The 27,357-nt window shown below is 43.6% G+C and overlaps 1 protein-coding gene across 1 annotated transcript in view; it reads left to right on the forward strand.

Moving 5' to 3' along the window:
- LOC308120496 (attractin-like protein 1) overlaps nt 1-27,357 on the forward strand; it is a gene marked incomplete at both ends in the record, with an annotated part of 279,677 nt that overhangs the window by 237,018 nt on the left and 15,302 nt on the right. The window contains one exon of the mRNA XM_080481128.1: nt 25,334-25,448. Coding sequence (XP_080337254.1) covers nt 25,334-25,448 — 115 coding nt within the window. The remainder of the gene's footprint in view (nt 1-25,333; nt 25,449-27,357) is intronic.

Consider the following 27,357-nt stretch of genomic DNA (forward strand, 5'->3'; position numbering starts at 1 on the left):
CTTCACTGGGCTTTAATCAATTGTGAGTTTTCAGCAATCGTAACCACGTGCAGCCACTTATTTCACCACGCTCGCCTATCAGGTTTGTTTGAGTAACAAATACCAGAAAAAAGCCTTGCAGATGAGAGGAAAATATGTGAGGTTGTGAAGGAAATGACCATGAGGATATTTTAAAGGGGTCATATTATGTAAAATTCACTTTCTAAAGGTTTCCCAGCAGTACTAATCGTCCCCATACCTGGACTGACGTCCCAGAAGTGAAGACAGTCTGTCCTCTCTCTCCCCGGCTTGTTTCAGGTTTTAAAAAGTGTGTTGCTCCAACCAGCCAATCAGAAATCAAACCCTATATAGTGTCATCGGGGGTTTAGCCAATCCCAATCAAGGTAGGCTCCTCCCTTTGACTCCTCCCACAATTAGGCAGCTCTGCTCTGGCACATGGCACCACGAGAGGAAGTACTTCCTCCTCTTCCCAAGATGGGCATGTGTGGGCGGAGCCAGTCCAGCTCACACAGACACAGCAGATTCTGAATGCAGCTCCTATGATCCAAGATTCAAATGGAGGGAAATCAAGGGGAAGCAAAAAATTCTAAATACAACTTTTTTGAATCAATGATACCATGTGAAAGTGTTTCTGGATAATATGACCCCTTTAACCATGATTCTAAACTGCTGCCTAGAAATTCATAAGAGTTACAGATTGTGGAGAGCAGGGGGGTCCTGGCCGACAAACCGCCAAGCAAAATGTAAAGAAGAGGAAGAATAAAGGAAATGGAATGTATTGATAAAAGATGATGTCAGTACTTAATGGGAAAATCACTGATTTTATTAATAAATTCTGTTACACTGGTGATTCTTGGTGCGATTGAAGTTGTTCAAACAATGAGGAGGAGAACTTCAAAAGGAGTAAAAACTTCAATTAATATGAGGAATCCAACAGAGGTGGCGACAATACACAAATATTTTCTGTCACAAACTTCTTTCTTTTTTTTTTTTGGACTTTTTTTTTAAAATCGCACGGAGCCAGTGAGATTTTCTTCAAAAATCAACTTCCATCAAAAAAAGAGAAATAAAGTACTTGAACAAAAAATACTTCTTTTCACCTCTTGAGGCTTTTTATACTTTGATAAAATGTTGTGAAATATCTTATTATCTCATTTCTGCAGTTTTAATGTGCTGAAGGTTTAGAGGCAACTATAAAAAGATCTAGTCTTATTTCTCTTCATACTATAAAAACATTTCACAATATCCCAAAACCTTTACACATCTATATCTTTACAATAGAGTTTTTCAAGAAGTAATGTGGGGATATTTTGCCACTACTCAACTTTATTGTCAAAAGAGATTTCTGAGTGCGCCACAATGCCGTGTATAAATTCATGCGGTGGATTCGGACTTCCCATCAATGATGAACTCCAAATGCTCTCCAGGTGGTTTTCTCTCGAACACGTCTCTTTGCATCAAGACTTTTGCAGTTACAGGTAGTCTAGGATCACTTCAAACTGTCACATTTTGCGGCGTCTGGGCCCGGTTAATCTGCTTTTATGGCGCAGTCTTTGTGTGTCGCAGACTCACAATTATACTTCAAGCAACAGCAAGAGAAAAAAAACAAAAAAACAACGACGACATTGAGCAGAACTCTGTTCTGAATACATTTTTCACAGACAGAGGTCTCCTGGTTGAGATAATGATAGGGACTACATGTGTCACAGCTGGAAGGAAATGAGTCGGCTCTGTGCAGCTCCGAGCAGGTCTTTTTATATTATCGCTTCTTTTTCCAGAAGTTCAAAACTCAATCTCCAGCCTAGCAGGGAAACAGGAGCCGTGTGCAGCGTTTGTGTTTGGCCTCTTCTATGAGAACCTTTGGAGGTGGTTTTGTTCTGTCTGCTTTAATTGGTCTGTCAATCGGAAAGTTGCAGGTTTGATTCCCCATCTCTCCCTGTCCGCATGTCGAAGTGTCTTTGCGCAAGACACTGAACCCCAAACTGCTCCCAACTGGATGGATTGAGCCGCCTCCATTTGCATGTGAATGTACTTGTGGATCGGGTGAATGTGTAACACGTGGAAAGGCGGAAAAATGCTAAATAAGCGAAAACCGTTTCCCATTTAATTTCTGAAACACAACAATGTGGACATGCATGACATTATGAACAAAGGCATTTGTCCTTGGACGCTGTTGATGTTACCAAAATTGGAATCAGTTGCTCTTAAAGAAAAAAAAATAAAAGTGTTTTCTCTGGATTATTTTATTAGCACGGTTGCTAAATAGAGATTGTGCTGTTCGTTTTAATCCCATTCACCTCCACTGTATCGGGTTGGCCGCAGAAGACTCAAATCCCGCTGTGACTGAGCCGTTAGTCTTAAGAAATCGATGGAGATTTCACCACCGTCTTTTTGTGTCGCTGGATTTATTTATGTGAACCACGTCTTCACCATTCAAACGGTTTGAGTGTACAGAAATTAAATCTTCATGAAACGGCGTGAACATAAAACGTATAAATGGAGTCCGGAAACGCAATTTAAAAAAAAAAAATTGATCAATGTATTTAAACCTTGAGCAGTCCCCAAGCCGCTTTGCACTGTTCATCATATTCAGTAGAGGCGCTCAATCCATCCGTCCGGAGCAATTTGGGCTTCAGTGTCTTGCTCAAGGACACTTCGGCTGGTGGACAGGGCGAGATGGAGAAATCAAACCAGCAACCTTCCGAGTGAGCGAGCGCCATCCCAAGTTAAAATCCACTCTCACTAATTGCTCATTGTCACATAATTTGGTATATTTCATTGATTAGCAAATTGTCAATCTGTCTGGTCGATACTGCAGAGTGGTGCATCGTGGGGGATTTAGAGGTGGGTGCACACAACGCTGGTATAGTGGGTATACGCTGGTTTACCCTGGACTACACCACTGAAGGTACCTTGCTGCCTCCATAGAGTGCCGCCAACTTCCACAAATTAAGCTTAAGATTGATGAATTACACTTTGCATTCACGCACAACAGGCTGAAGTTTATTGCCTTTATGATAGAACGTCTGCATTCTGCATTAAAATATCTTGATTTGTCTACCATCAAAACACTGATGTAAAAACAACAATTTGACATGCGATAGCATTGATCTGTTGCTATTTATTGCCTCCAGCTGTCTCGCTCATTATATTTGCATTACATTATGTTTACTCAAAACAATTGTCTCCAGTCAGTGTGTTTTACTAAAAACAGATTAGTTGTACCATTCATTAATCATTACCCAGATTCCTTCCAAAAAAAAAAAAAAAAAAAAGCCGAGATGCATATCACTTTCTTCTTTAGTTTGTGTATCTAACAATCCTGAGGTGAGTCCTGCGTGCCCTGCAGAATATGTGAGGGTGGAGCTTGTTTAGAGAATGAATTACGTTTGTATGTTCTCCCTGTGCGTGCACGGCTACTCTGGCGTCCCTCTGCAGTCTCAGACACGCGTATGAGTGGGAATTGGTGTCTCTCAGGTTCTGTCCACACCGGCCAAAACGATCTGTTTTCTCCCTGTCGTTCTGAAAAAAGTTTCCATCCACGTCACTGTGAATGCGGCTCAAAACGATTTAATACACATGCCAGGTCTTTGGGTGGCGCTGTAACTGCCACAGAAATACATCAAAAACACAGAAGAAGTGGTTGTCATCGGTAGGCCGTTGTTGTTGTTGTTGTTAGGTGACGTTGCGGCGTTAAAGGGTCGAGAGGTGGAGCGATGTCTGTGTTCATCTTAAAGAGTTTTGATCAAGTTCTTGTTGGTTTGTCCAGATTGGAGCCTCTGGCAGGCCGGGTTCCTCCCACCGGCCTCATGTTGGACACCCCTGCTCTAGAGAAATACTCGTTTTTAACATGCCGACTAAAGATCACACTGAGCATGCTCAGGCTTGATCAAGTCACCCCGACTCTCCAATGTTTATTAATGTTTTGCCTGGAGGCTTCTAGAGGAGATAGATGCTCTGTCGTGCGCCACAACCTGCACTTTTTCAAAATACGAACACACACACGCACACACACACACACACACACACACGCACACACACACACGCGCACACACAGGAGTTACTTAGCATCGAGCCCCCCCCCCCGACATCCCAGAGTGTGTGTCGTCCAGGTTTTGCAGCCTCGCCTCCTCCACCTCCCCCTGATTGCCGCGTTACGGCGTGTCACGGCCGCGTTATGAAACGCAGGCACAGTCATCAGCATAAATCGACGTTTCCACCGCCGCCATAAAGTAGCGCCGTTACGTCGTAAAGCTGATGAGCCCGCAGCAACTAGCATCTGCACGCCCCCGCCTGCAGAGAGCGGCGCCCACCTTGCCCGCTGATTAACGGCGGTCTATTTTTTTATTTTTTTCTCCTAATGCTATTTAAAGCAAAGAATGAATCAATTTCATATCTCGCGTTTTAATGCGGCGTATTTATTCTTCAATTGCGGGGATTTAATATGCCTCGGGAAAGGTGGGCTTGTGGGTGGAGGGGTATGGATGGATGGGTGAAGGGCAGGGGAAAGAAGCAGATAAAGAATATTTATGACTCCAGGGTGTATGTTTGGTAGAAAAATACTACACAGTGACGAACACACACACACACTGCTCTGCATATGACATTACACAAAAGCTGCTGTCGGAGCGAGGAGATGAATGAGGAAACGTCGGTCGGTTGGTTGGTTGGTTGGTTTCCTCTGCAGTCACCTGTGGCTCCTCTGTGTGTCTCTCAGCTGAAAACCGGCAAACACGCAGCGCAGTTATTAACTCAATAACTCACACCTCTGTCAACACTAACGAGGCGAAAGCAAACCAATCTCTCTTCATGTTCTGTTTACACTTTAAACAAAAACCCGCTCGGTCTCTCTTTTCTTTCTTTCTTTCTTTTTTATTTTCTTTTTTTTCCATCACTGAGTAGATTAAAGCGCGTCGGCCACACTTCTGTTTTGTTTACCGGTTAAAGGGAAGCACCTGCACCGGCTCTGCTGATGGGTTTTCAGCCTCAGTATTCTCCGTTTGCACATTATTTTTATGTTGGAAAATTACTGAGAGTCTGAATGCAGCTGCATGTTTTTTTTTTTTGTTTTTTTTTTGAGTTCAGCTTAACCCTTCATGAAGGAAGTGATCAAAAGCTGCCGTAACATTCTGACAAGCGAAGTGAACGACAAATATTATTTCTTGGTCATTGAATCTCTTTCCCATAGATACTGAAGGGTTGGTTCAGTTTACAAAAGTGATGGCCCTGCTATTTTAGCAAGTTTAAGTTTAAAATGAGTCTTTCTCAAAAGACATACAGTATTTGAGAGCGGAATGTCGCCCTGCGGTGTCCAGCACATTTTAATTCAGTGGCAACAAACGGTCCAACGTCATCTGAAGAGGACCAGACCAGTGAAATGTAAAGTTTGTGATGAAAATGTCCGACATTTTCCCAAACCTAATGAATACTGCCACAAATGACAACAATCTGAACATCAAGCCAAATGAAATTAGACTTTCTGCTGCTCTTTCCTTACAGTTGGTGGAGTTTTACGCTCGTCACATGAAAGTTTGCAGCCCTGGTGGATTGTTCTGAAAAATGTCCCCCCAAAAAATGTCCCCCATTCTCCCAGCGAGGCCCCGTTTACATGGAAACATTGTCGGGAAAACTTTTGTCGTGCTTTGTGTGTCTGTTTGCACGATAATTGAGCTCTAGGTTTTTTTTATTTTATTTTTTATTTTTTTTGAAAACAGCTCTCAAGGTGGAACTTTTTGGAAATGTTGCCACGCTGTGTTGCGAAGGTTGATGTTTACAGCGTATTGTTCTTCACGCATGTGTATTTAGTTTCATTGCAGAAGAAACATCAGCGCCACCTCATGGTCTGAGGTCATGAACGGCGCAAGACTCATTAATGTCCAAGCACCTTGGATCGTTCTTCTGCGTAGCTTTATACAATCCTGTTGGTGCTGGAGTCAGTCCAGCTGAGAGTGAAGACGCTCCCGAGTCTGAACAGATCATGAGTCCAATCACAGATTGAACAAGGAGAGACCGTCTAATGCAGTCATTAATTGACCGGGGAACACAAGTTTTGAGAGGAAACCAGAATATCTGAACGTTCAAACGACACACAGAAAAGCTCAGACTTCCCTGTGGAACCAATGTAACTGTGATGCAAGAGTACTAACCAGTACATTACTGTGCAGCCCATCGTGGATCAATATAAATGGAAAAAACAAAACAAAAGGCATCATGATATATAAACCACCGTCTGAACCTGCTGTGTTCTCCCCCGTGGTGGAGGATTCACCTTCAACCAGCAGGTGTGAACCGGTACCTCGCTGTGAAGACACACAAAGAGCAATGAAGAGCCCCGCCGGCGGGTATTCATCCCGTGTTTCCAACACGACCGTTTTTCTTTCACGTCGGTCGGAGTCTCCGTTTCACCCGTAGCTTCCAAGAACATGTTGCTGTTTTTCGCAGTTTTTCCACTTCACGTCCAAGCCACATATTTCAGAAAGCACAAGCAGATGTCTCATGAGATCCATGACCGCACTCTGCAAGCCCGTTTCATTTCCAGCCTGTAGCCTCTTGAACGTTTATCTCTTCATGGTATTGTTGCTGTCTCGGTGTTTCAGATGTTCTGGATAAGTTTCACGGTTCGTTATCCTGCCATCCGTCCAGGCCTCTTTTCCCACTATTTATCCATGGTTGGAATTTAAAAGTCATCTGGAACACACACAGTTTATCAGGTTTGCACTGAACAGTAGCAGCAATGATTCTTCTTCTTATTATTTTTTAATGGAATTCCCATGAAACAGATCTCATATAAATGCTCCATGAAATAATAAAGTTTTTAAGGATTGTGATTAACTATTTAAAACTACACTATAAATACTTAAATGTACATTTGAATGAAAGCTGGTTTCTTTTCTCTGGTCAGGCGTGGCTTTGCGTTGTGACAGACACTATTTCAATTTAATTTAATTTATATTGTGCCAATTAGTAAAACACAGTCATTTCAAGGCAATTCCCATACATGTTGGTGGAAAGGGAAAAATTCCCTTTTAATAGGAAGAACCCTGCAGGAGGAGACTTTCTGCCGCTCCGGTTGGTTTTAGGGCAGACGTGAGCGTCGTAAGGTCCGCGGGCCATGTTTGACTTTAGAATAGAATAGAATAGAATAGAATAGAATAGAATAGAATAGAGCAAAATTATGAAGAAATCATTAATTTTCAATTTAGCTCTTAAGGATTCGGCCAGGAGGCTCCGACTACACACTTCCAGACTCAGTGTCGGCCTCCCTGCAGTCTAAACCTACAGCAGCTCCACTAGAAGATGATCCGCGGTGGCATGAACAGCCCCAACTGTAAGCTTTATTAAAAGGAAAAGTGTTTAGTCTGACCTTAACTGTCAAAACTGTGTCAGCCTCCTGAACTCAAACTGGCAGTTGGTTCCACATAAGAGGAGTCTGATAAAATCAACTGACAAAATCTGTCTACAATTAAAAGTTTGATGCTCGGCCCTATATAGCCAAAGGAAGCAATTTCTCTCTTTCATATTTAGACTAGTTGAATTGTTACCTTTTTATTTTATTTTATTTTATTTTATTTTTTTAATTGCGTTAGTTTAACAAGCATTAAGATTGGTAAGGTTCTAGTAATTAGACGGCAGAAGTACTTCCTGTATGTGTCCTTCATCTAAAAACAGTTAGAGATCGGAGGACAATAATTCATCAATGCTCAGTGTTCTCACAATTCACACCTTCTCCTTTTCTAAAAGAAAAAAACTTGCTGTCTGTTCACTTTCTCCCCCTTTACCTGAATCTCTACACTGCTTCTCATGTAGTTTAGTGCCAGTTTCAGATTCAGCTGACTGAGCGGGAGCAGCTATTAAACACTCAGCCGGTGAACAACACTGTCTTCACGTTGTGCTGTGTGTCGGCGCTCGTACCCCCCGGTAGCGTCGGCTCTCGTTCCTCGGCTTTGAGGAAATCATATGTGAAAGACAGGAACCGATACCGAAGGAGAACAGAAGTGCACTTTCAGGAGCACTGTCGGGACGTTGATAGGAGTCGACTGGACGGGGTCAAACGTTAAAGATGGAACCGCCACCGTTACTCACTGGATCAGCAGGTTCGAGGGGAAGTTGTGACTTTGTGGACCTTAAACCAATTCTTCACAAACTCTCAAAGCACCTTTATACAACTTAATGTGGGAATATTAATGACTCCGATCTTTTTTTTTCTCACATTTAATTTATCTTTTCACATGGTGATCACTTTGTTCCATATGATTTAATTTGATTAGTTCCTTTTCTGCGCTACCAAGAGTTAAAATAGGGTGTTGAGAAGTTTTACACTGTCATCGAGCACGGGCACTCGGTAGAGCAAATACCTTCAGCAACGTGGTCCACCACACCACTCCTTCCATCCTCTATCATGGTTGTTATGTCATCACTGTTTGACACTGATCTACACACTTTTTCCCATTTCTGTGCATATTTTTACAAACTCACCCAGACAGCATGGATCTGAGGAAGGATTGGAGCTTCTTGCTGGTTTCTGGCCCACGGGCCTTATGTTTCATACTTTTTCCGCTAAAATAGTTTGAGTCCTTTCACAGGAAAGCCAAACCAGATCTTTCCAAGTTTCAAGACTTTCTTTGTGTGTAGTTTGCACTTTGGAGGTGTGGTCCCACATCTTTTCTAATTTGACCATTTCCTCAGTGTACAGTCTTTCTTCCCGCTGCCCTCTTAATGATGAGTGTGTTTCTCTCTTCGCCTCTTTTCTCCTTGATCGATATCTCCACCCCTCCTGCTCTGCAGTCCGTCAATACTGAATTTAAAGGGTAAAAGAAGGAAGAAAAAAAAATGATGACGCCCATCGGACCTTTGTTATGTCGGTCCTCGAGTGCATGTATGTGTGTGTAGGTGTGTGTGTGTGTGTGTGTGTGTGTGTGTGTGTGTGTGTGTGTGTGTGTGTGTGTGTGTGTGTGTGTGTGTGTGTGTGTGTGTGTGCAGTCATATGCTGCAACAAAACACGTGTGCAATCAGGTGTGTGTAGAAACTCCCCTATGGAGGCAAGCGAAAAACCATTAATCTTTCCAACACTAATAGTGAAAAGAGGAGTGGAGGAGACTGTGTGTGTGTGTGTGTGTGTGTGTGTGTGTGTGTGTGTGTGTGTGTGTGTGTGTGTGTGTGTGTGTGTGTGTGTGTGTGTGTGTGTGTGTGTGTGTGTGTGTGTGTGTGTGTGAGTGAAGTGTACTTGACGTGACACAGCCCACCTCACAAATTAAGAAGAAGCAAAAAAAAAAAAGTTTGGCTTTCATGAAGTATTAGAGAGATGATTAATTTGTCATCCGAGAGAGAGCGAGAGAGAGGGATGATGGAGGGATTGAGCGAGGTAGAGGGTGAAGACGGAGAGAGGGTGAGGTTGTGAAGTGGCCCTTCTGTCCTCCCTTTGCGGTAATAGGATTGTTCTCTCGCTGACGTGCTGATTAAAATGGAAATTCAACCCAACTTCAGTCTCACACACACACACACACACACACACACACACACACACACACACACACACACACACACACACCTCCACGCTCACAATATGCCGACGTGCCGGGGCCAGGATGTGACCTGCCGTCCCGGGCTGAGCGATGCAAAAGAGGAATGACAGAAACAAGGAATAAACAAGTGGAGATTAAATGATGAAGAGGAGGAAGAGGAGAGGGACAGATGTAACCGATGAATGGATGCAGGAAACAGGACAATGAAATAATCTCGTTGGGAAAAATGACGGGAGTAAAAACTGACAGAAACAGCCATTTACGAATTGTAGCGTGTGTTAGCCGACGTCAGCAGCTTATCGGCTTGTTTCAGTTTAGTTCACGGCGCCGACGCCGGGAAATCACATGTTGGACCTCAGTTGGAACTGAGTTTTTTTTTTTGTTTGGGCCCTTTATTCAAACCAGAATCATCCACAAGGGGGCGCACCCCAAAGCGTGAGATTGTGATTGTCGTCAACAGAGGAGGCTGAAATCATAACCCCACCTCTGTCTAATGTAGCCGTTAGCGGCCGTTAGCGGCCGTTAGCGGCCGTTAGCGAGCCGTTAGTCTCACAATATAAGTGAGACTGGAAACGCCAGAATTCCAGGCGATGAATTCTTTAACGTGGCATTTTTCAATTTAGCTAAGCCGCTGTAAATCCAAGTTCGTCTAAGTTGTGTAACATTAAATATCTCGTAGAGGCAACTATTTCTGGAGAAGTTTATTGTGTTGATGTTTGCAGCTGCGTTTTTGTATAGCGCCGTTTATACACAAGGGAATTTAAAGGGCGTCACAAAGGCAAGTAAATACATCAAATTATGTGAAAATCATATAAATTAAACAAGATATTGAGGAAATTAAAGGTGAATTCAAAAGACAAAAGGAGAATAAATAATTTGAAATGAAGCTCATGAAAGTGCCGTTAGAATAGTACACACAGGTTCTGAATTCTTACATGATTGAAATAAGCAAATATGATTCAGACAGCTGCATTTCCATAATTCGTGTTTTACTGCCAAAAAATAAAATCCGTTTTGGCTCAAGGGCGTCAAATCATAGTTCAGAACCACATTCAGCCCGATTCCATCTTTTGTGGCCAGATCGGTGAAACGGTTCCATAATAACCTTTAAATTTAAACTAGATAAAGGTTTCTTCCCCCCGATGTGGCCCTGTCTATAAATGCTGAAAATGTCTATATTTTTGCTTAAAATCCAAACTCTCAACAGCATAAAGCCAATTTTAATCCAAGATACAGTGAAATGTCCCAGAAAAAAACGGGTCCTGCAGCTGTTGCATTCTGGGGTTTTTTACAAAAGCAGCATCACCGATATCTCAGCTCGGGCATCAGTGTTGCGTTGTGTCCACTACTATTAAGAGATTAATTTCCTTTTCAAATCAATGCTTTCCTTGAAATGTTTACGATTTGTGGTTTGGCGGCCGGATCGGAGCCTCTCCTGGTTCTGGTGAGAGATTTTCCTCCCTCCCAGGAAGACTCCCAGCGGCTGTTTTAAACACACCTCCCGTCCTCTTTCTGTCTCATCGTCTCCACATTCGTTGCATTTTTGCTGCGACTCCCAGCTCTTTGGCTCCAGACACTCTTCACTTCTTTCTCTCATTTATGCTCTCTCTGTTTCTGCGCCTGCATCCTTGCCTTCCTATCTCGTCATCCCTTATCCTTATCTCCATCTCCTCTCTTCGACCGTGACTTATCATCTCTTTGTTTCAGCCGTACACCCTTTCATCATTCCTTTCATCTACTTCTCCTTATTTCATCTTTTCTCAAGCTCCCTTTCCTCCTTTCTTCCCGTCATTGTCTTCCCTCCTTCTCCTCTTTGTCTCCTGTTTTGACTCTGACTTCTTCCCTTCTCTGGCTGACCGTGGCTCAGTTGGTAGAGCAGGTTGTCTTCCAGTCCTAAAACGTGGTAGTTTGATCCCTCGGCTTGTCCGGCCAGTGTCTTTGGGAAAAACACTAATTGCCCCCAGAAGAGCTGGAGCACCTCTGCACAGCGGCGCTGGACATTTTTGTGGAAGTGGATGTGACTGACAGTGTCTATAAGTGAAGCGTATTTCCTATTCTCACCTCATTCTCTTGTTTCTTCACTTCGCCTTGTCGCTGTCTCTCTCATACAGTCACCAGGAAGTTTATTACACCGTTCATCGACTGCTTAAAAAGCGAATCAATGAATCAGATGTATGTAGACGTTTTCACAACAATCTGCAAAACTTTCTTCACTTTTGTTGGGGTGTCCGTTTACACGACGACGACGACGTGAAGTTTTTGTCCCGGCAGCCGGAGGCGACAGAGCGCTGCTACTGCACATCTACCTTCTCTCCCCTCATTGGAAATAGTTCCTTCCACTAATGCGCTTGTAAACAAACATGGCCGACCCGTAGTGGTACGACTCGCGGTCCGTATTGTAGTTTTATCGTCCATATCAGTAGTTCGATAGTTGAGGCTCTCCCCTGATAGCATCCGATTCCTCATCAGTCCATGCGGATGTCCGTTTCTCTCGATTTTGTTCACGTTTATAGCGTTTTGTTCTCTGCACACACTCTGTGGAATTTCATTGCAAAAAAAAAAACAAAACAGCGCCCTCCCGTGGCCCGGCATACTAACTACATCGTTGTCGGTGTGTCCGCTGCTGCACTTTTTTTTTTAACGGATCAGGTGTTGTCACGTGAATCGGAGCCTTGGAATCAGAGTCTACCTGAGTGTGACCACAGAGCACCATCGTCTGACCATCAGTCCCAGCAGAATCACACACCAGGTCACCAATCATCTCAAACTGCTTTCTTGAGCGTGACGATGAGTTCGCTGGATCTCCACAGTCACCAGATCTTACTCTTTGGAATGTGTTGCAACGGGACATTCAGAATATCCGAGGATCGCTTCCAGCGACTCGTTGATTTTATGTCACCAAGAATTTAATTCAGTTCCGATGGTGAAACTGGATCCAACCCTTTAGTGGCAAGATGTTTCCAATAAAGTGGTCGGTACAGACACAGACGCAGTGTCTACACAGTGTTTACTTGTTTACCAGTGAAACAGTTTAGAATAGAGGACTCACAGCTTTTACCGACAGAGAAAAGCTGAAAGGAGGAGGAGGAGGAGGAGGAGGAGGAGGAAGGACGGGGCAATGCTTGTATCTCCTGTTGGATCTCTCTCTGATTATAGGGATAAAGATACCACTTTGTGCTGGAAAATCTCTTTTCACTCTCAAAGCTCGAAGGGATTTTCTTTTTTTTTCTTTTTTTTCCTTCTTAGAAATACCTCAAACACGTCGGCCTGCCCCCTCCGTATCCAACCCCCCCCCCCCCCCCCCCCACCCACCCCCTCCTCTGGCTACCTGCTGAATCCGAATGTAAATGCCAAACTGCCATTTTTCTTCCCAGTGTGTGTTTGTTTTATTCATTAAAAGAAAAGCGCTCAGCTCAAATGCCACGAAGACGAAGGACAGCAGCAGCACATGCTCGCTCTGTGGCCCGGAAAGGTCAAAGGTCGCCGGCGATGTGAGCTTTTATTCACATGTCTAATTGTCTCCGCGAGAGGAGGAGAGAATGATGCCCTCCCGTGATTCCTCCCATCTGTGGAAGCCTGTAACCGACATTAATCCGCGTGAAGTGATCGCCGATCGTCAACGCGACTGAACACCTGCAGACAGTCGGACGTGCGTGGGGCACATCATCGTGCGTAAACGGCCCGGTCAAAGCGGTTGGCGTTCCGCCTGACGCTCGCTGAAAGCGAAAAAAATGAACGGGATTTAAATGTTCTTGGAACAAATTGTCATTTTATGAAAACTGTGTGTAACAACTTTGAACAGAACCAGGTGGAGAATACCACCTGATGTAGCGTCTGTAGTTCCAATCCATACATTTATCTATTGATTTATATCTGTCCACTGTGGGACAAGTAAAGGGCCTCGTCTTATTGCTCCATGTAAGTTCATTTAACGTTGCTATTTATCTTAGCTTATCTCAGCTTAGCATATCTTTCTTCATCTTATCTGATTTTAGAGAGTTTAGAGTTTCGCTTATCAGTGCAGTCCAATCCCGTGTTAAAAATAGTAACAGGTAATTTTATCCCCGAGTCTTTGCGTTGGTGTGTTGAAGGGAAAACAGTCCCAGTCACACTGCATGGCAGCTCCACATCACTGACAACAGGTGAAGGCATCTTAAACCCTCCGACATTCCATCACAGGGCAAATGTGGCAGTGAGACCCTCAATGTGTTTAAACAATCAGACGATCCTTTGTTTCAATACCAACAATAATGCAGGCTGTTGTCATGGTTTTTCAACGGTACTAATCGTCCCCATACCTGGACTGACGTCCCAGAAGTGAAGACAGTCTGTCCTCTCTCTCCCCGGCTTGTTTCAGGTTTTAAAAAGTGTGTTGCTCCAACCAGCCAATCAGAAATCAAACCCTACATAGTGTCATTGGGGGTTTAGGCAATCCCATTCAAGGTAGGCCCTCCCTTTGACTCCTCCCACAATTAGGCAGCTCTGCTCTGGCACATGGCACCACGAGAGGAAGTACTTCCACCTCTTCCCAAGATGGTCATGTGTGGGGAGACTGGGGGCTGGGGGGGGACGCGATCTAGCTCAGAGTTACTGCTGAGTGGTGCATCATGGGGGATTTGGAAGTGAGTCTGTGCTATTTACCCAGGACTACAGAGAACATGCAAACTCAACATATATGAACAGGTCTGGAAACAAACCGTCCTCCTTGGTGACTGTCCTGCAGTCATGGAGGCTCAGCTCCTGTATGACGATATTGATCGTCCTTTATGTGTCTTTCTACTCTCGCACAGTTTTGAATGAATCATTTCTGTGAGTTTTTACTGTATTTTTATTTTTTTCCACCCCAGCGGGGATCTTGCACATCGTTGCAATCAGAGCAGGCAGAGTGACTGAAGTGATTGAGCAACTCATCGATCAACAAAGAGCACAAGGGTTTGACACTTGGCTGGGAGATCATCCAGACAAAACAAATACAAAGAGAACTCTGCTAAATTCAGTTTTTACAATAAATCCTGGGGAGAAAAAAAAAACAACAACAAAAAAGACCATAAATTCTGTTATGCTCCTTTTATGAAGTGAAGAAATCGGGCGTGCGGAGCAGGTTCTCACCCAAAGTAGAATATCACATGGACAGGCACGTCAAATACACTTTATACACACACACACACACACACACACACACACACACACACACACACACACACACACACTGTCTGGCTCGATGATCAGCACCATTTCGTCTCAATCCAGCAGACTCCCCGGGGAGAACGGCGACAGAGAGAGAGAGAGAGAGAGAGAGAGAGAGAGAGAGAGAGAGAGAGAGAGAGAGAGGAGAGAGAGAGAGAGAGAGAGAGAGAGAGAGAGAGAGAGAGAGAGAGGTGGAAATGGAAAAAAGAGGTTTGGATGGAGGGAGGATTGGACATGACAATTTTCTGCCCAGCGGGGGCGGACATGCATGGACGGCCTAATCGGCTAAGGAGGGCACAACAGAGTGGAGTGGAGGGGTGGAGGTGGTGGAGGTGGTGGAGGTGGTGGGCGGCTCTGCGCACCTCAGGGGTTAAGAGAGCAGAGCTTTGTGTCTCCGCCTGGTTCCTCGTGTGTCGGCCGGCTCGCGAGGCGTCCGTCAGCGAGGGCCGATCGGACGGATGTACTGCGTGTTCACAGCTCCTCCATCCGCCACCAGGGTTTGTGTCCAAAGCCACTTAAAAAGCCTCCAGGGAGGATGAGGGAGGGCGGAGGCAATGGAGGGAGAGGGGATCCCTCCTGACCCCGAATAACCTGCACATATTTGTTTTTTCATTGACGTGGATTTGCTTCTCTTTTTTTTTTTTTTTTTTTTTACTGAATATTCATCTGATAATTTAGCTTTGCACTGTGCCATTTTTATAAAATATTGTTAATTTTAGAAAGGGATATTTGCCAAGAAAGCAATGACAGCACAAAAACTGACATTTCTTCATATTAAAACACACAGAATTTTAGGGAATTTATTTCAGTAAATCTTTTTGTAGCAAGTGCAAAAGCTGCGCGCTGTAAATGTTTAAACTGTTATTAATGCCTGGTTCACACGGCAGGATTTTAAGATTGTGGGCAGAGACCACACACCCGGCGATGAATAATCACAGGTTTAACACTTTTGGTCGTACAGTGTGTGGCAACATCAACACAACACACACAAACCGATTTCACTCGCCAACATCCCCAGATCAGACGGGAAATCTGGCAACAACCTCTCGAGGTCAAACGTCATTCCAGAGTCAAACCAACATGGCGGACGAAGACGATGCGTTGGCGATAGTTTGTGGTGTGTTTTTATGAGAAAAAACACGTTTTAAGAAGAAGGGGCGTTGGTCAAAGGAGTGGCGACAACGGGAGCGTGGTTGTCGGTCCGGCGTTTCCTCGCCACTACGTCACCTCGCCACTACGTCACCTCGCCACTACGTCACCTCGCCACTACGTCACCTGACTTTCTGATTGGCTACGCGTCACAGTGAACAGGCTCGTCCTCAGACGCTACGACACATCTACTTTGTGTGTTTTGTCCACTTTGGCGTGGAAGAATCATTAATCACTGAAGAACGGGTGCGATTACAAACGTACCTCCACCCAAAACACTGTGTTCCAGCTCTCAGTCGGCGTGAAGCGATTGCTTCTGGAGTTAATCTTTTTAGGTGCTTTTATTACTTGCAAATGTGGAACGCTAAAACCCGAACAGATTTGATCAGGATAAAGGAGTCAAGATTTATATTCAAGGCAAGTTGTTCGTTTGATAAAATTATGTCCAGCCCATTTCCTGCATGGAGGCGCTTCTTCACACACACACACACACACACACACACACACACACACACACACACACACACACACACACACACACACACACACACACACACACACACACACACACACCGCCTTGGCTTTGAACACAGAAGTATTAGAAGTGTAACATCCAGACAATCAGCGTGGCGGAGATCCTGCTGTGTATTGCGATCCTGCCCGAGGCGTCTGTTGATCTGAACACAGATAAGATGAAAGTGGTTTTCCAAGAGATGCACCTGATATCAAAGCTCTAATGCTCCTGGATTTCTCCCCTCGTTAGGAAAGCTCACTGCATTACGCATAACCTTCTTCTTTTTTTTTCTTTTTTTTCCCTCGATATTAAATCTGACTAAGTTTTCAGGGTTTTCGTCATGATGGATGACGTTTTTCATCACTTCAGTTCACCTGCACATCCTTTGATGATCTAACGGGAAAATAGATGGAAATTCATACACGTCACCATTGTCTCCTTTTAGAAAGCTTCATTTATTCTATTCAATGTTTTTTATTAATTCATTTCAGGCATGTGGCATTTTAAACACATACGTAACCGATATCCCTACACACACCAACACACACACACACACACACACACACACACACACACACACACACACACACACACACACACACACACACACACACACACACACACACACACACACATATATATGATAATAAATAAATTATATAGCATACCCGTACATATTTATAAACATACACACAGAGATACCTCATATATCTAATTAACATGGCTGAAAAGGGATAGGAAGAAGTAAACTTGTCAAATCCTACCTCTTCTTCAATATTCAATAGTTATATTTTACAATTGTTTTTCTGTATTAAGAATTGATAGTATTAATATAGAAATGTAACTAGATTTAAATGTCAAAATTGTGACTATGAAGGATTTTAAAATAACTTCTTTACGGTGATGGGAACGAAATGGTATTTAGTTAAGTGTGAATAAACTTTTTCCACGCTTGTAACTAATCAGTTGAAACAGCTTGTTACTTGGATGACCTTTTATCTACATTATGTGTGACATGTTAGTTTCACTTTTTAAAAGTTATCTGTACATTGTTCCCATCACTATTACATAACTCGGGTATTTGCAACCCATTAACAGATTAAAGAGCATCTCCCTCCACCAACATGCAGATTATAGAGCATCGTCCTCCTCTAACATCTAGATTAAAGAGCATCTTCCTCCACTAACATCCAGATTATAGAGCATCTTCTTCCGACTAACATCAGAATAAAAGAGCATCTTAATCCTACTAACATCCAGATTATAGAGCATCTTCTTCCGACTAACATCTGGATAAAAGCGCATCTTAATCCTACCAACATCCAGATTAAAGAGCATCTTCGTCCTGCAAACATCCAGATTATAGAGCATCTTCCTCCTCCAACATACAGATTATAAAGCATCATTAATTGTGCAGACACACATATATATTTCTGTGTTTTCTTAAAGTATTTGACTTTGTGAGAAACATCAACCTGTTTGGACGATTGGATTAGGAATTTGCAATTTCCCACGCCTGTGATTTCATCCGGTTGGATCCAGGGCAGATTTTCAGAGAGGAAAATGAGTGAGTAAAACAACAGTTATTCAGTGGAACATAAACTTTCACCTCAATTTCCTCACAGTCTGTGACAATCTCTCCATCTTGGCGCCGTCGCTCGACCCCCCACCTGGTACCGGGACTCAATTGGGCACTTTGTTCATCCAGGAACAAAACGATTGCACAACTATTTGGACAGCTGTTTGTTTGAAACAAGTATAAGAGACGACAACAGACGAGATGAGAATTTAAAAAGAACAACAACAAACATCTGGGAGGGATGAAAAGTAGAAAGAACAGATAAAAGAAGAGAGAGAGGCGAGTCTGACACTTTGTTGAATGACCTCTGAGAATTTTCCTCCTTTCTGCGATGTTATTTTTGATAAATGGAAGAAGAAAGACAAACAGGCAGAAGAAATGGACTTGAAAGAGAGTGCAGCACAAAGTGACCTTGTCTGGATTTTTCTCTCTCGGGTTGTTTATGGAGGGCAGAGAATAAAAACTTCAGCCTGACGTGACCACCGCTGATGTAACGCCCAAAACATCGAATAAAATGAAATGTGGAGACGAAGTTCGGCGTGAGCTGACGTTACCGCGTCTGCCGCGGTTATCGCGGGTTAACGCTACACGTCTGTTCTCACTGGAAAACGTACGACACGTAAAGCACCGATGTTCAGAGCGTCATTATTAGAGTTGGTGGCGACAATTAGTAAAACTCAGTGAGCCACAAGGATTCATCAGTGCAAAGCAAGAACACTACGTAATATAATCAACATTAAATGTCTCAGAAACCCTTCATTACTATTAGTGATAAACTTTTACTTATATACTATATGTGAGCATCTGACCTCTGTCTGTGTTATTATTATTATTATTATTATTATTATTATCATTATTACTAAATATGTGGCAAGTGGAGGTTTTGCATTAAATACTAACTAATATTTGACATTATAAAACAGAACTCAATCCACATTAAACATTAACGGTGGGAGTACACGGACAATCGTCAACATTAAAAGTACCAAGAGTATACGGTGTACCAGGAGAATATGGACGGGGAGTCACGACACAATGGAGGAAATGTTCTTCTTACCGCCCGTCTACTGAGCATATGCAGAACTACTATTCGTTATGGCACATGAGCAAGCTTTCAGAAGGTTGCAAGTTCCACCTTTGGATGGGACACCCGAAACTATAAAATGTAAATTTTAACTTTAAAATTCAAGATTGTTTCTTTTAGGTGGAAAGTTTCTCTCAGTGATGACCCATCCACTGGTCACAGAGAGAGCGTTTTATTGTATTTAATCAACTTTTCCTCTCTTTCATTCAGAGAAGGAAAACATGGCGGGCTGTCATGTTCGTCATTTGTGATTTGAGGAATTCGCTTCTTTCGTCACTGGAAAGCTTTGCGACTCGGCTGCAAATAATTTGCAAAAAACACAATTGAAAGTTGCTTTTGTGTGTTAAATGGACTGAAGTGCGTGTTGGGAAGGCAGGAGTAGCCTCAGGCGGGTCGGCGATGGAGGGAACAGCGTTTAACCGGGGTAGAGGCCTGCAACAGGCTTTAGGTTTGATGGTTCACTGAAGCATCCAGCTCGGTGTGGCGCCGTCTCATGACCGGTTCTCTCACCGAGTTCAGCTGAAGTTACGTCAGTAAGTGGGAGGAAGATGCTCTACAGTCTCAATGTCAGGGCTGAAGAAAACAACAACAGCGACAAAAAACAGTTGGCAAAAAATTGCCACTTGTCTCCCGTTTCCAGAGTCGGAGCATTTTCGACAAGTTGCACATTCCACCGTTTCCATGGCGACAGATCCTAATCTTTTTCAAGAAGTAGCGTTTTCCCCCGGTTCCACGGAGATAGCATCAAAGCATTCTCAAAAAGTTCCGCTTTCTCCCCCGCTTCCATGGAGACAGGACATTTTCGAGAAGTTGCGTTTCGCAGTATCGGACCCGTTACCTGATACTGGTATTGTTTATTAGTTAGGGTTTGTTTTTTTTTTGGGGGGGGGGGGAGTCCTGGTTTTGGTTCCAAACCTCCCAAAAGCAGCTTGGAAATAAAAGAACAACCCCTCTGGATGAGTTCCAGTAATTCCTCACAGAGTGACGCAGTGAAATTGCTCAGTTATTGCCAAGTAGCCAATTTCAACATAACGCACAGTCAGCGAAAAAGAAAAAATGGCCGTCTGGGCTTAAGTGACATTTGATATTTAAAATATAAATAAAAGGAGAGAGAGGGTGGTCTGCTTGATTCTCTCTCTCTCTCTCTCTCTCTCTCTCTCTCTCTCTCTCTCTCTCTCTCTCTCTCTCTCTCCTCTCTCTCTCTCTCTCTCTCTCTCTCTCTGCTCCTCTCTCTCTCTCTCTCATCAGGTCAGAGCCCTCGGTGCTCATCGGCTTCGCTCAGCTCAGAAAGCTTTTCGCTCAGCAGGAATTTACCACCCACTTTAAACACACACCTAAATCTCCCCTCCAGCCTCGCTAACTTCTCAACCGAACCCCCCTCATCTGTTCATCTTTACCCCCCCCTCCCCCCTCCCCCCTCCCCCCCTCCTCCTTCCTCCCGCACTCTCACTTACCTTGATTAGTTTGGGAAAGTAGCCAGAGAAAGCTCTTACAGCCGTTACATCACGCCGCTCCCGCTTCATCTTTTACTTACACACACACACACACACACACACACACACAACACACATCACACACACACACACACACACACACACACACACACACACACACACACACACACACACACACACACAACACACACACACACACACACACACACACACACACACATTAATCCGATGTTCAAACTGTGCGACTCCATCATCAGGTTTGTTACCGTATAAACTATCAGTGTTTAAACAAACTGTGCAGGAGGATTTAACCCGCTTTGAATGGGGTTTAATTGATTTGTTGATTGTACAGAAAAAAACTCTATTTGTGACTGTTATTTCTTTGACTTTAGCTGAATGAATACTGACGTTTTCTTCTCATCTTTTCTTTTTTAAAAAAGGTCAACTTTATTTACATAGCGCCGCATACAACAGTCATTTCCGGGTGCTTTTAACAGAGAAGCCAAACAACCATGAACCGTTTGACAGCCGTCTGTCACCTTTATGACCATAAGAATCTGGATCTTATGTCGCGTGTTATTACAACTTAGTTTTACTTCTTTAATCTAAGCCATTTTAGCTTCCCTTTTTTATTAGTTTAATCTCGGGGTGTCAAACACCTTTTGGTTCAGGGGTCACATTCAGCCCAATTCCATCTTAAGTTGGTAAAATAATTAGATATTAAACTTCATATTTCAAGTTTTTCTTTGTTGTAATGCAGAATATATGTAATGGAAATGTCTATAATAAAATACAAATCACTATATTTTGCACCAGAAGGTTGAAATAAAATTCTTTATGTTGATTTTGTTGATTTATATAGATTGTAGGAGGCTTGTAGTGTTGTTTTTTTTGGTGGGGAAAAATTCAACAAGCTTATGCTTGAAAATGTTGCTTACAATTACTTACAAGGTGACCGTTTCAGATATTTTTCATCACTTGTCAAAAAGTGACTTGTCAGAGCTAAATATGACCCAAGACATGCACTTCCATGACCTTTCCTTGACTCGTGCGTCGACTCATCTATGTGAATATTCATGCATTTATTTTTCCCCGACTCAGCAGTAATTTCCTTTAGGAGACCGGGTGTCATTAACAAGGTGTAAGTTAGCATGAGCAGCGTGAGTGAGTGCGAGTTGCTTCACATTCATGTGAGATCAAAGAGGCCTGTGGATCTGAACTGTACACACACACACACACGCACGCACGCACGCACGCACGCACGCACGCACGCACGCACGCACGCACGCACGCACGCACGCACGCACGCACGCACGCACGCACGCACGCACACACACACACACACACACACACACACACACACACACACACACACACACACATGCAGCAGAGCGCTGCCCGCTGTTCCGGGAAGCCGTTTGAATTCTCTGCTAATGAGTGAAACTTGTTTTAAAGGAAGGAAACAAGCTGAGTATTTTCAGGACGAACAAACAAGCACCTGTTGTTTCTCTGGCATCTTTCCTGATTCCTCTTCTCCGAACAGCGTTTCCCTCCGAACAACACCGACGCACTGTTCCGTCTGCGCGCTATAACTCAATCAGAACGCTCGCTAATAGGAAGTTCTAGTTACAGAGCGTGTGTGTGTGTGTGTGTGTGTGTGTGTGTGTGTGTCGTAGGGAGTTCATCATTTCCTGACACTCTGAAAACACTAAACAAACAGAGGAGCCTCTTCTAATTACGCTGTACGCTCCAGCACTTAAACCTATTAGCACTGGAGGAGATGCGTGTGTGTGTGTGTGTGTGTGTGTGTGTGTGTGTGTGTGTGTGTGTGTGTGTGTGTGTGTGTGTGTGTGCGCACACACCAAGGTGGTCCAAGTTACCCGTGTTAAGTTGATAAGTTGATGGAAGCCGTTACATCACCAAAATGTTGGAATTGGGTCTCAGTAATCAAACATTCATAAAGCCTTCCTGCTTGTTTTCAGCCTTCATTTACTATTATTGATCACAGATGGTGTTTATCAACATCCTCCTGTGTTGTATTCACGCAGCCTGACAGATCTGTGGCCCTTTCACTGTCTTTCACCTTCTCTTACGACACTCTCGTATTGTCTGAAGATGTTTTGAAGTCGGGGCTCCCAACCCGGGCTCTAGATGCCCCTATGGGGGTACGTTGGAGATGACGGGAGGTGAAGGTTTTGCCTGCTTTGAGGTAATCAAAACTCGAATGACGCATGTTGAAACCAACCAAAATTAGACCCTAGAGAAGATCTGTGTGTTTAACAATGCCTGGAAAGGAATGGTACACTGTGAACAGGTCAAAGGTCACACTCACATACACGCAGACTGTTTAGAGTCTAAAGCGTTTTGGTTTGTCGGCTGTAATGTGATACTCACCAACGGTCTTGGTCTCAACACCACATTTTCAGGGTCTTTGTCTTGACACGCTCTGGTCTTAGTCTTGACTCAGTCTCAACCCCGTAAAGTCTTGGTCTTTTCTTGGTCTTGGGATTCTCTGGTCTTGTCTTGGTCTGAACTCGCTCTTGGCCCCTCAAAGTCTTGGTCTTGTCTTGGCCCTGTGGTGCACTGGTCCTGGTCTCGACTCAAACAAAACCCACAGAAGAATGTACAAACTACACACACAGGGTATTGGATCAGAAGTGTTTTGGATGATGGTTCATGACTCTTTTCTTAATTTATTTATTAATTTTCTGTAGAAGTGTCTTTTTTTTCCACAGAGAAATGTTTTCCAATGGGAAGAATCAATGAAAACAGAAAAGTGGTATTTGAAACGTTAACAGGTAAATGGCAATGAAGCAATCCTAACAATGTGTTTATACAATGAAGCGATGACTTTAGAGAAAATTACTCCGATTATACTACGATTGACTTTGGTCTTGTTGCTCCTGTCAATCAGAACTTACCTTCTGCATTTGTTTGAGCGACAGTAACTCATCAGATGAATCGGACCAGGCCTTCTCGCCCTCACTCCCCTCCTGCATCCATGGGTCTGGTCCTCATTTTAATCTGTTTCGTTCCTTGGACCACTCGTGATTGAAGCTGACAGGGGACACCTCCGAAACGCTGCGGTTTTATAATAGGTTTGACTCAGGAAAAGCAGACCTCAATGTAGAAATGGAAGTTCCTCGTCTCACTCGATGGGTGGGAGCCAGAACTACATGACTAAGAACTACAAACAGCTGGAATGAAGAAGTAGCACAGCACAAGACACACAGTGTAATCAGACAAACTGGCAACTGAGACAATTACAGAGTGGGATTTATATGTAGAGAGGGAAAACAAGACACAGCTGGGAACAAGCAAGGTCAAGAAACAGGGAACATGACTCAGGACGAGAACTGCGATAAACGTATCCGGGTATATCCTGACATTTACCTCAAGTGCACCACGGACCTGAATTGCATAAAGCGTTACAGAAGGTTGATGTTTGAATCGAAACATGTGACCAATAAGAAATAGAAATCAAAATACCTACTGAATCACTGGATGACAAAAAGTAGAACTAGACAAGTAACCAAACCAGGCAACATATAAAACATCAGGTTTGACCTTGATTCAGTCGTTTAACCATCAAGTCTTTACATTTACCCATTTCTGTGCCTCTAAAACATTGAAAGGTTGACTTTCTGCCTAATAGATCTCACTCTCCCACGATGGTTAAAGAGACAGTGTTTCTCAAAACAATCGAACCTTTTCATCTGGAGCCATAGAGGTTTCTTCCCCCGTCGTTCAAATGACTCCGTTTCTATTAGTGAATCCTTGTGGTCTTAATGTTATGGCTCACCAGTATATGTGTGTGCGTGTCGATGTCTCAGTTCCCCACAGACCACAGTACTCAGCAGGGTCTATAAGTGGTGACCTCCTTGGTACTGTGTGTCTGAAAGGTCAAACCGGATCAATACCTGAGTGACTCTTTTCCTCATGGAGCATTCAGATTAGAGGAAACACGATCCCACACATTAGGTATTATTATAGACACCGCGGCACACAGTATATATACAAACAGTCCCTGTGGGATTGTACATACAGGATGGCTATTTTTGTTTCACACATGTCAAGGTAATTATATTTCCTGTCTGCATTTTTCTAAAGGTCAGAAGCGTTTCGGGATGAATCCCATCAGACTGCTTTTGTTTGAATTCAGACCAAACTGGAGGATTTAGTGGTTCGTCGTGTGGTGGATGGACGGCGTGCGGCGGCTCTGTATTGACGTAGATGAGAAAGTCTGTGCTGTGGTTGTATTCAGGCACTGTTGAATAACCACACACATGAGCAGGATGGATGTGGGGGGGTGGGGGGGGGGTGGGGGGGCTAATACCCAAACATGTGCATCTGTGCACTTACCTGGAGAGACGGATGGGATGCTCTCCCACCAGCCTTACATCAGCGGCGCAGCAGGTGGAGCTCCGCGGGCCGCCAGAGAGCCGGCCAGACTGCCCCAGCTGGAAGCTGTGCTCCGGGGGGAGGCGGCGGCGGGGATCCGGGCAGCGCAGCTTGAGTCCTGGGTGTCTGCTGCATCATTCAAATAGACTGTCTGGCTGCTCCGTTAACTAGACGTGAGTGTACCTTTTCCCGTAGATACAAACCAAAACAACACACCCGCCGCTGCGTGTGGCGTCTGCATCTGTTCTGACATCTGAGATCATCAGTCAATTTATCATTCTGCTGGCTACGAAGTGACGCGCTCCCTCCTTTGTCTGGCATTTGCTTTAGCACAGCCTTCACATCGTGCAGCAAACCTGAAATCCAGAAGCATCGGTGTGCTTCCAGTGTTTTCTGATATTGTGCTACAATCTTCATCCTTTTTCTTTTGATGTTTGTGTGCAGGCGGCGCCGAAGCCCATCGCCATGGAGCCCTGCTGGGGAAGCAAGGCAGGCATTCTGACGGTGTTACTGTACCTGCCCAGAGTCCCGTCTGGAATACCTCCACCTGGACAGTCAGGTAGAGCCGCCGCACTGCACGCAATCATACAAACAAGCAACTTGTGACTTTTTAACTTTCTTAATTATTCCCAACAGACTAAAACAATAAAAGAAATAGAGATATTCTGTTCCTACTATTATCATTTCAACCTATTTAGAGTCAAATCTCAACTTCTCCTGAGGCTCCATTTACACATTTCATGTGAAAACGCATCGTTTTTGCATTTTTGTTTGAGAAAACATTTGTGTTTGTGATCATTATGGCTACTATCTACACCAAGTAGCTAAACGTGCTTCACCAAGGTCCAGATGAAGGGAGGCATGAGTGGTTTTACTCACCATGCCCCGTCTAAACAACAACATTTGTTGTTATCATCAACCGACTCACACATGTACAGAAGAACTGTTTACTCTGGCCGTGGTGCAGCGCTTCAGAAAAATTGCATTTCCCGTCGTTTCCACCGAGAGTCGGAGCGTTTTGGGAAAGTTCCGTCTTGGGAGCCGTTTTCAGTGCAACGGAGCACCATTGTCGTGTAAACGGACGCCCAAGACACAAAGAAGTTTTTCCATTTTGACTGAAAAACTTTGCGTAAATGGGGCCTGAACTAGACATTTTCAAAACACCTAACAAATACTCATGTCTTTCAGAGAAGCGCATATCCGACTCAATATTTACAGAAATCTATTTCAAAACTCTTCCCATCCAAAGACATTTCAAAACCATAAATTGCAAACTAAGTGTGGTTTTGGACATTTTTATGTGTCCCATGTGTTTGTTGCTCCCGTTTTCAGTAAATTCGGAAATAGCTTTCATTAACACTGGTAGGATGAAAAATTTAATTTATAATATTGTTATCGAGTTCTCTATAAAGCTATTTTGATCACATGGTGTAACATTGATTTATTTGTATTTTTAATTTTATTTAGTTTTTTGTTTTTGTTTATAGATTTTTTTGTATTACAGCAAAAATAAATCGTCTTGATAATTTAATGGCAGATGATGGCACCTTCCATGGTCTACATAACTAGTAACCAATGAAACCTGGAGGGGTGGGGGGTACACTGGGTGTCCACTCTGATGCCCCTATAAAAGATTCAGTCAGAATCAACGTACCATATGTGCCTTTGTATAGGTTGGAGGACGCTTGAGCAGAAACTCTTTTGCCAGACTGAAAGAAACAGACAAATTACACCCCAGAGGTCGTAACTTGGTCCATCACCACATAACGTAGTTATGGTGCCACCACCTGAAAATATTTATAAATAACAATTATTCCAGTTTTATTCCCTCCCCAGGAAAAAAAAATAATCTTGGTTTTCCACTCCACGTGTAAAATCATCGTTGCAAAAAGACTTTGAAATGTTCCTCAAGACACAGAGTGAAGCGGCCAAACCTCCATCGGAGTCCCGTCCTCATCAAACTGACCTGTGATATTTTCTTCACAATGCACAGCGAAGATGGTGAAATACACCCTGAAGCAAAGTGAAAGAATTTCTTCTATAAGCTTCCAAGTACTTTGTGCAGAAGTAGATAGTTTAAAGCACTTCTCTTTGTCTCCGTCATTCCCGAGCTGTCACTGGATCTTTGTATGCGGATGACTGGCTGATTGGAGTCCCTCCTTTCTTCCTTCACTATCCATCCATGGGGACATTTGTAACGTCTGCTCTTGTTAGCCGGATCTATCAAATGGCAGCAGCTGCATTCACTCCGAATGTCTTCAGACGTGTTTCTTCCATTCAGCTCAGATATGGTCCAGTGATGTTCAGAGCCGTCGTTATTAAGGGGTAAAAGAAAAAGTGCTGCCTCAGTCATATTTGGTCTGAAAAAGGCAGGTTGTGCATAATCATCAGCTGCAGTATTTATATGCGGCCTGTATTTATGTCCAACTGTCAGGCTCCAGGCGCAGCTAATGTGACTGTTGACGATA

This window comes from Lipophrys pholis (assembly GCF_963383615.2).
Source record: "Lipophrys pholis genome assembly, chromosome: 15".
NCBI lineage: Eukaryota > Metazoa > Chordata > Actinopteri > Blenniiformes > Blenniidae > Lipophrys > Lipophrys pholis.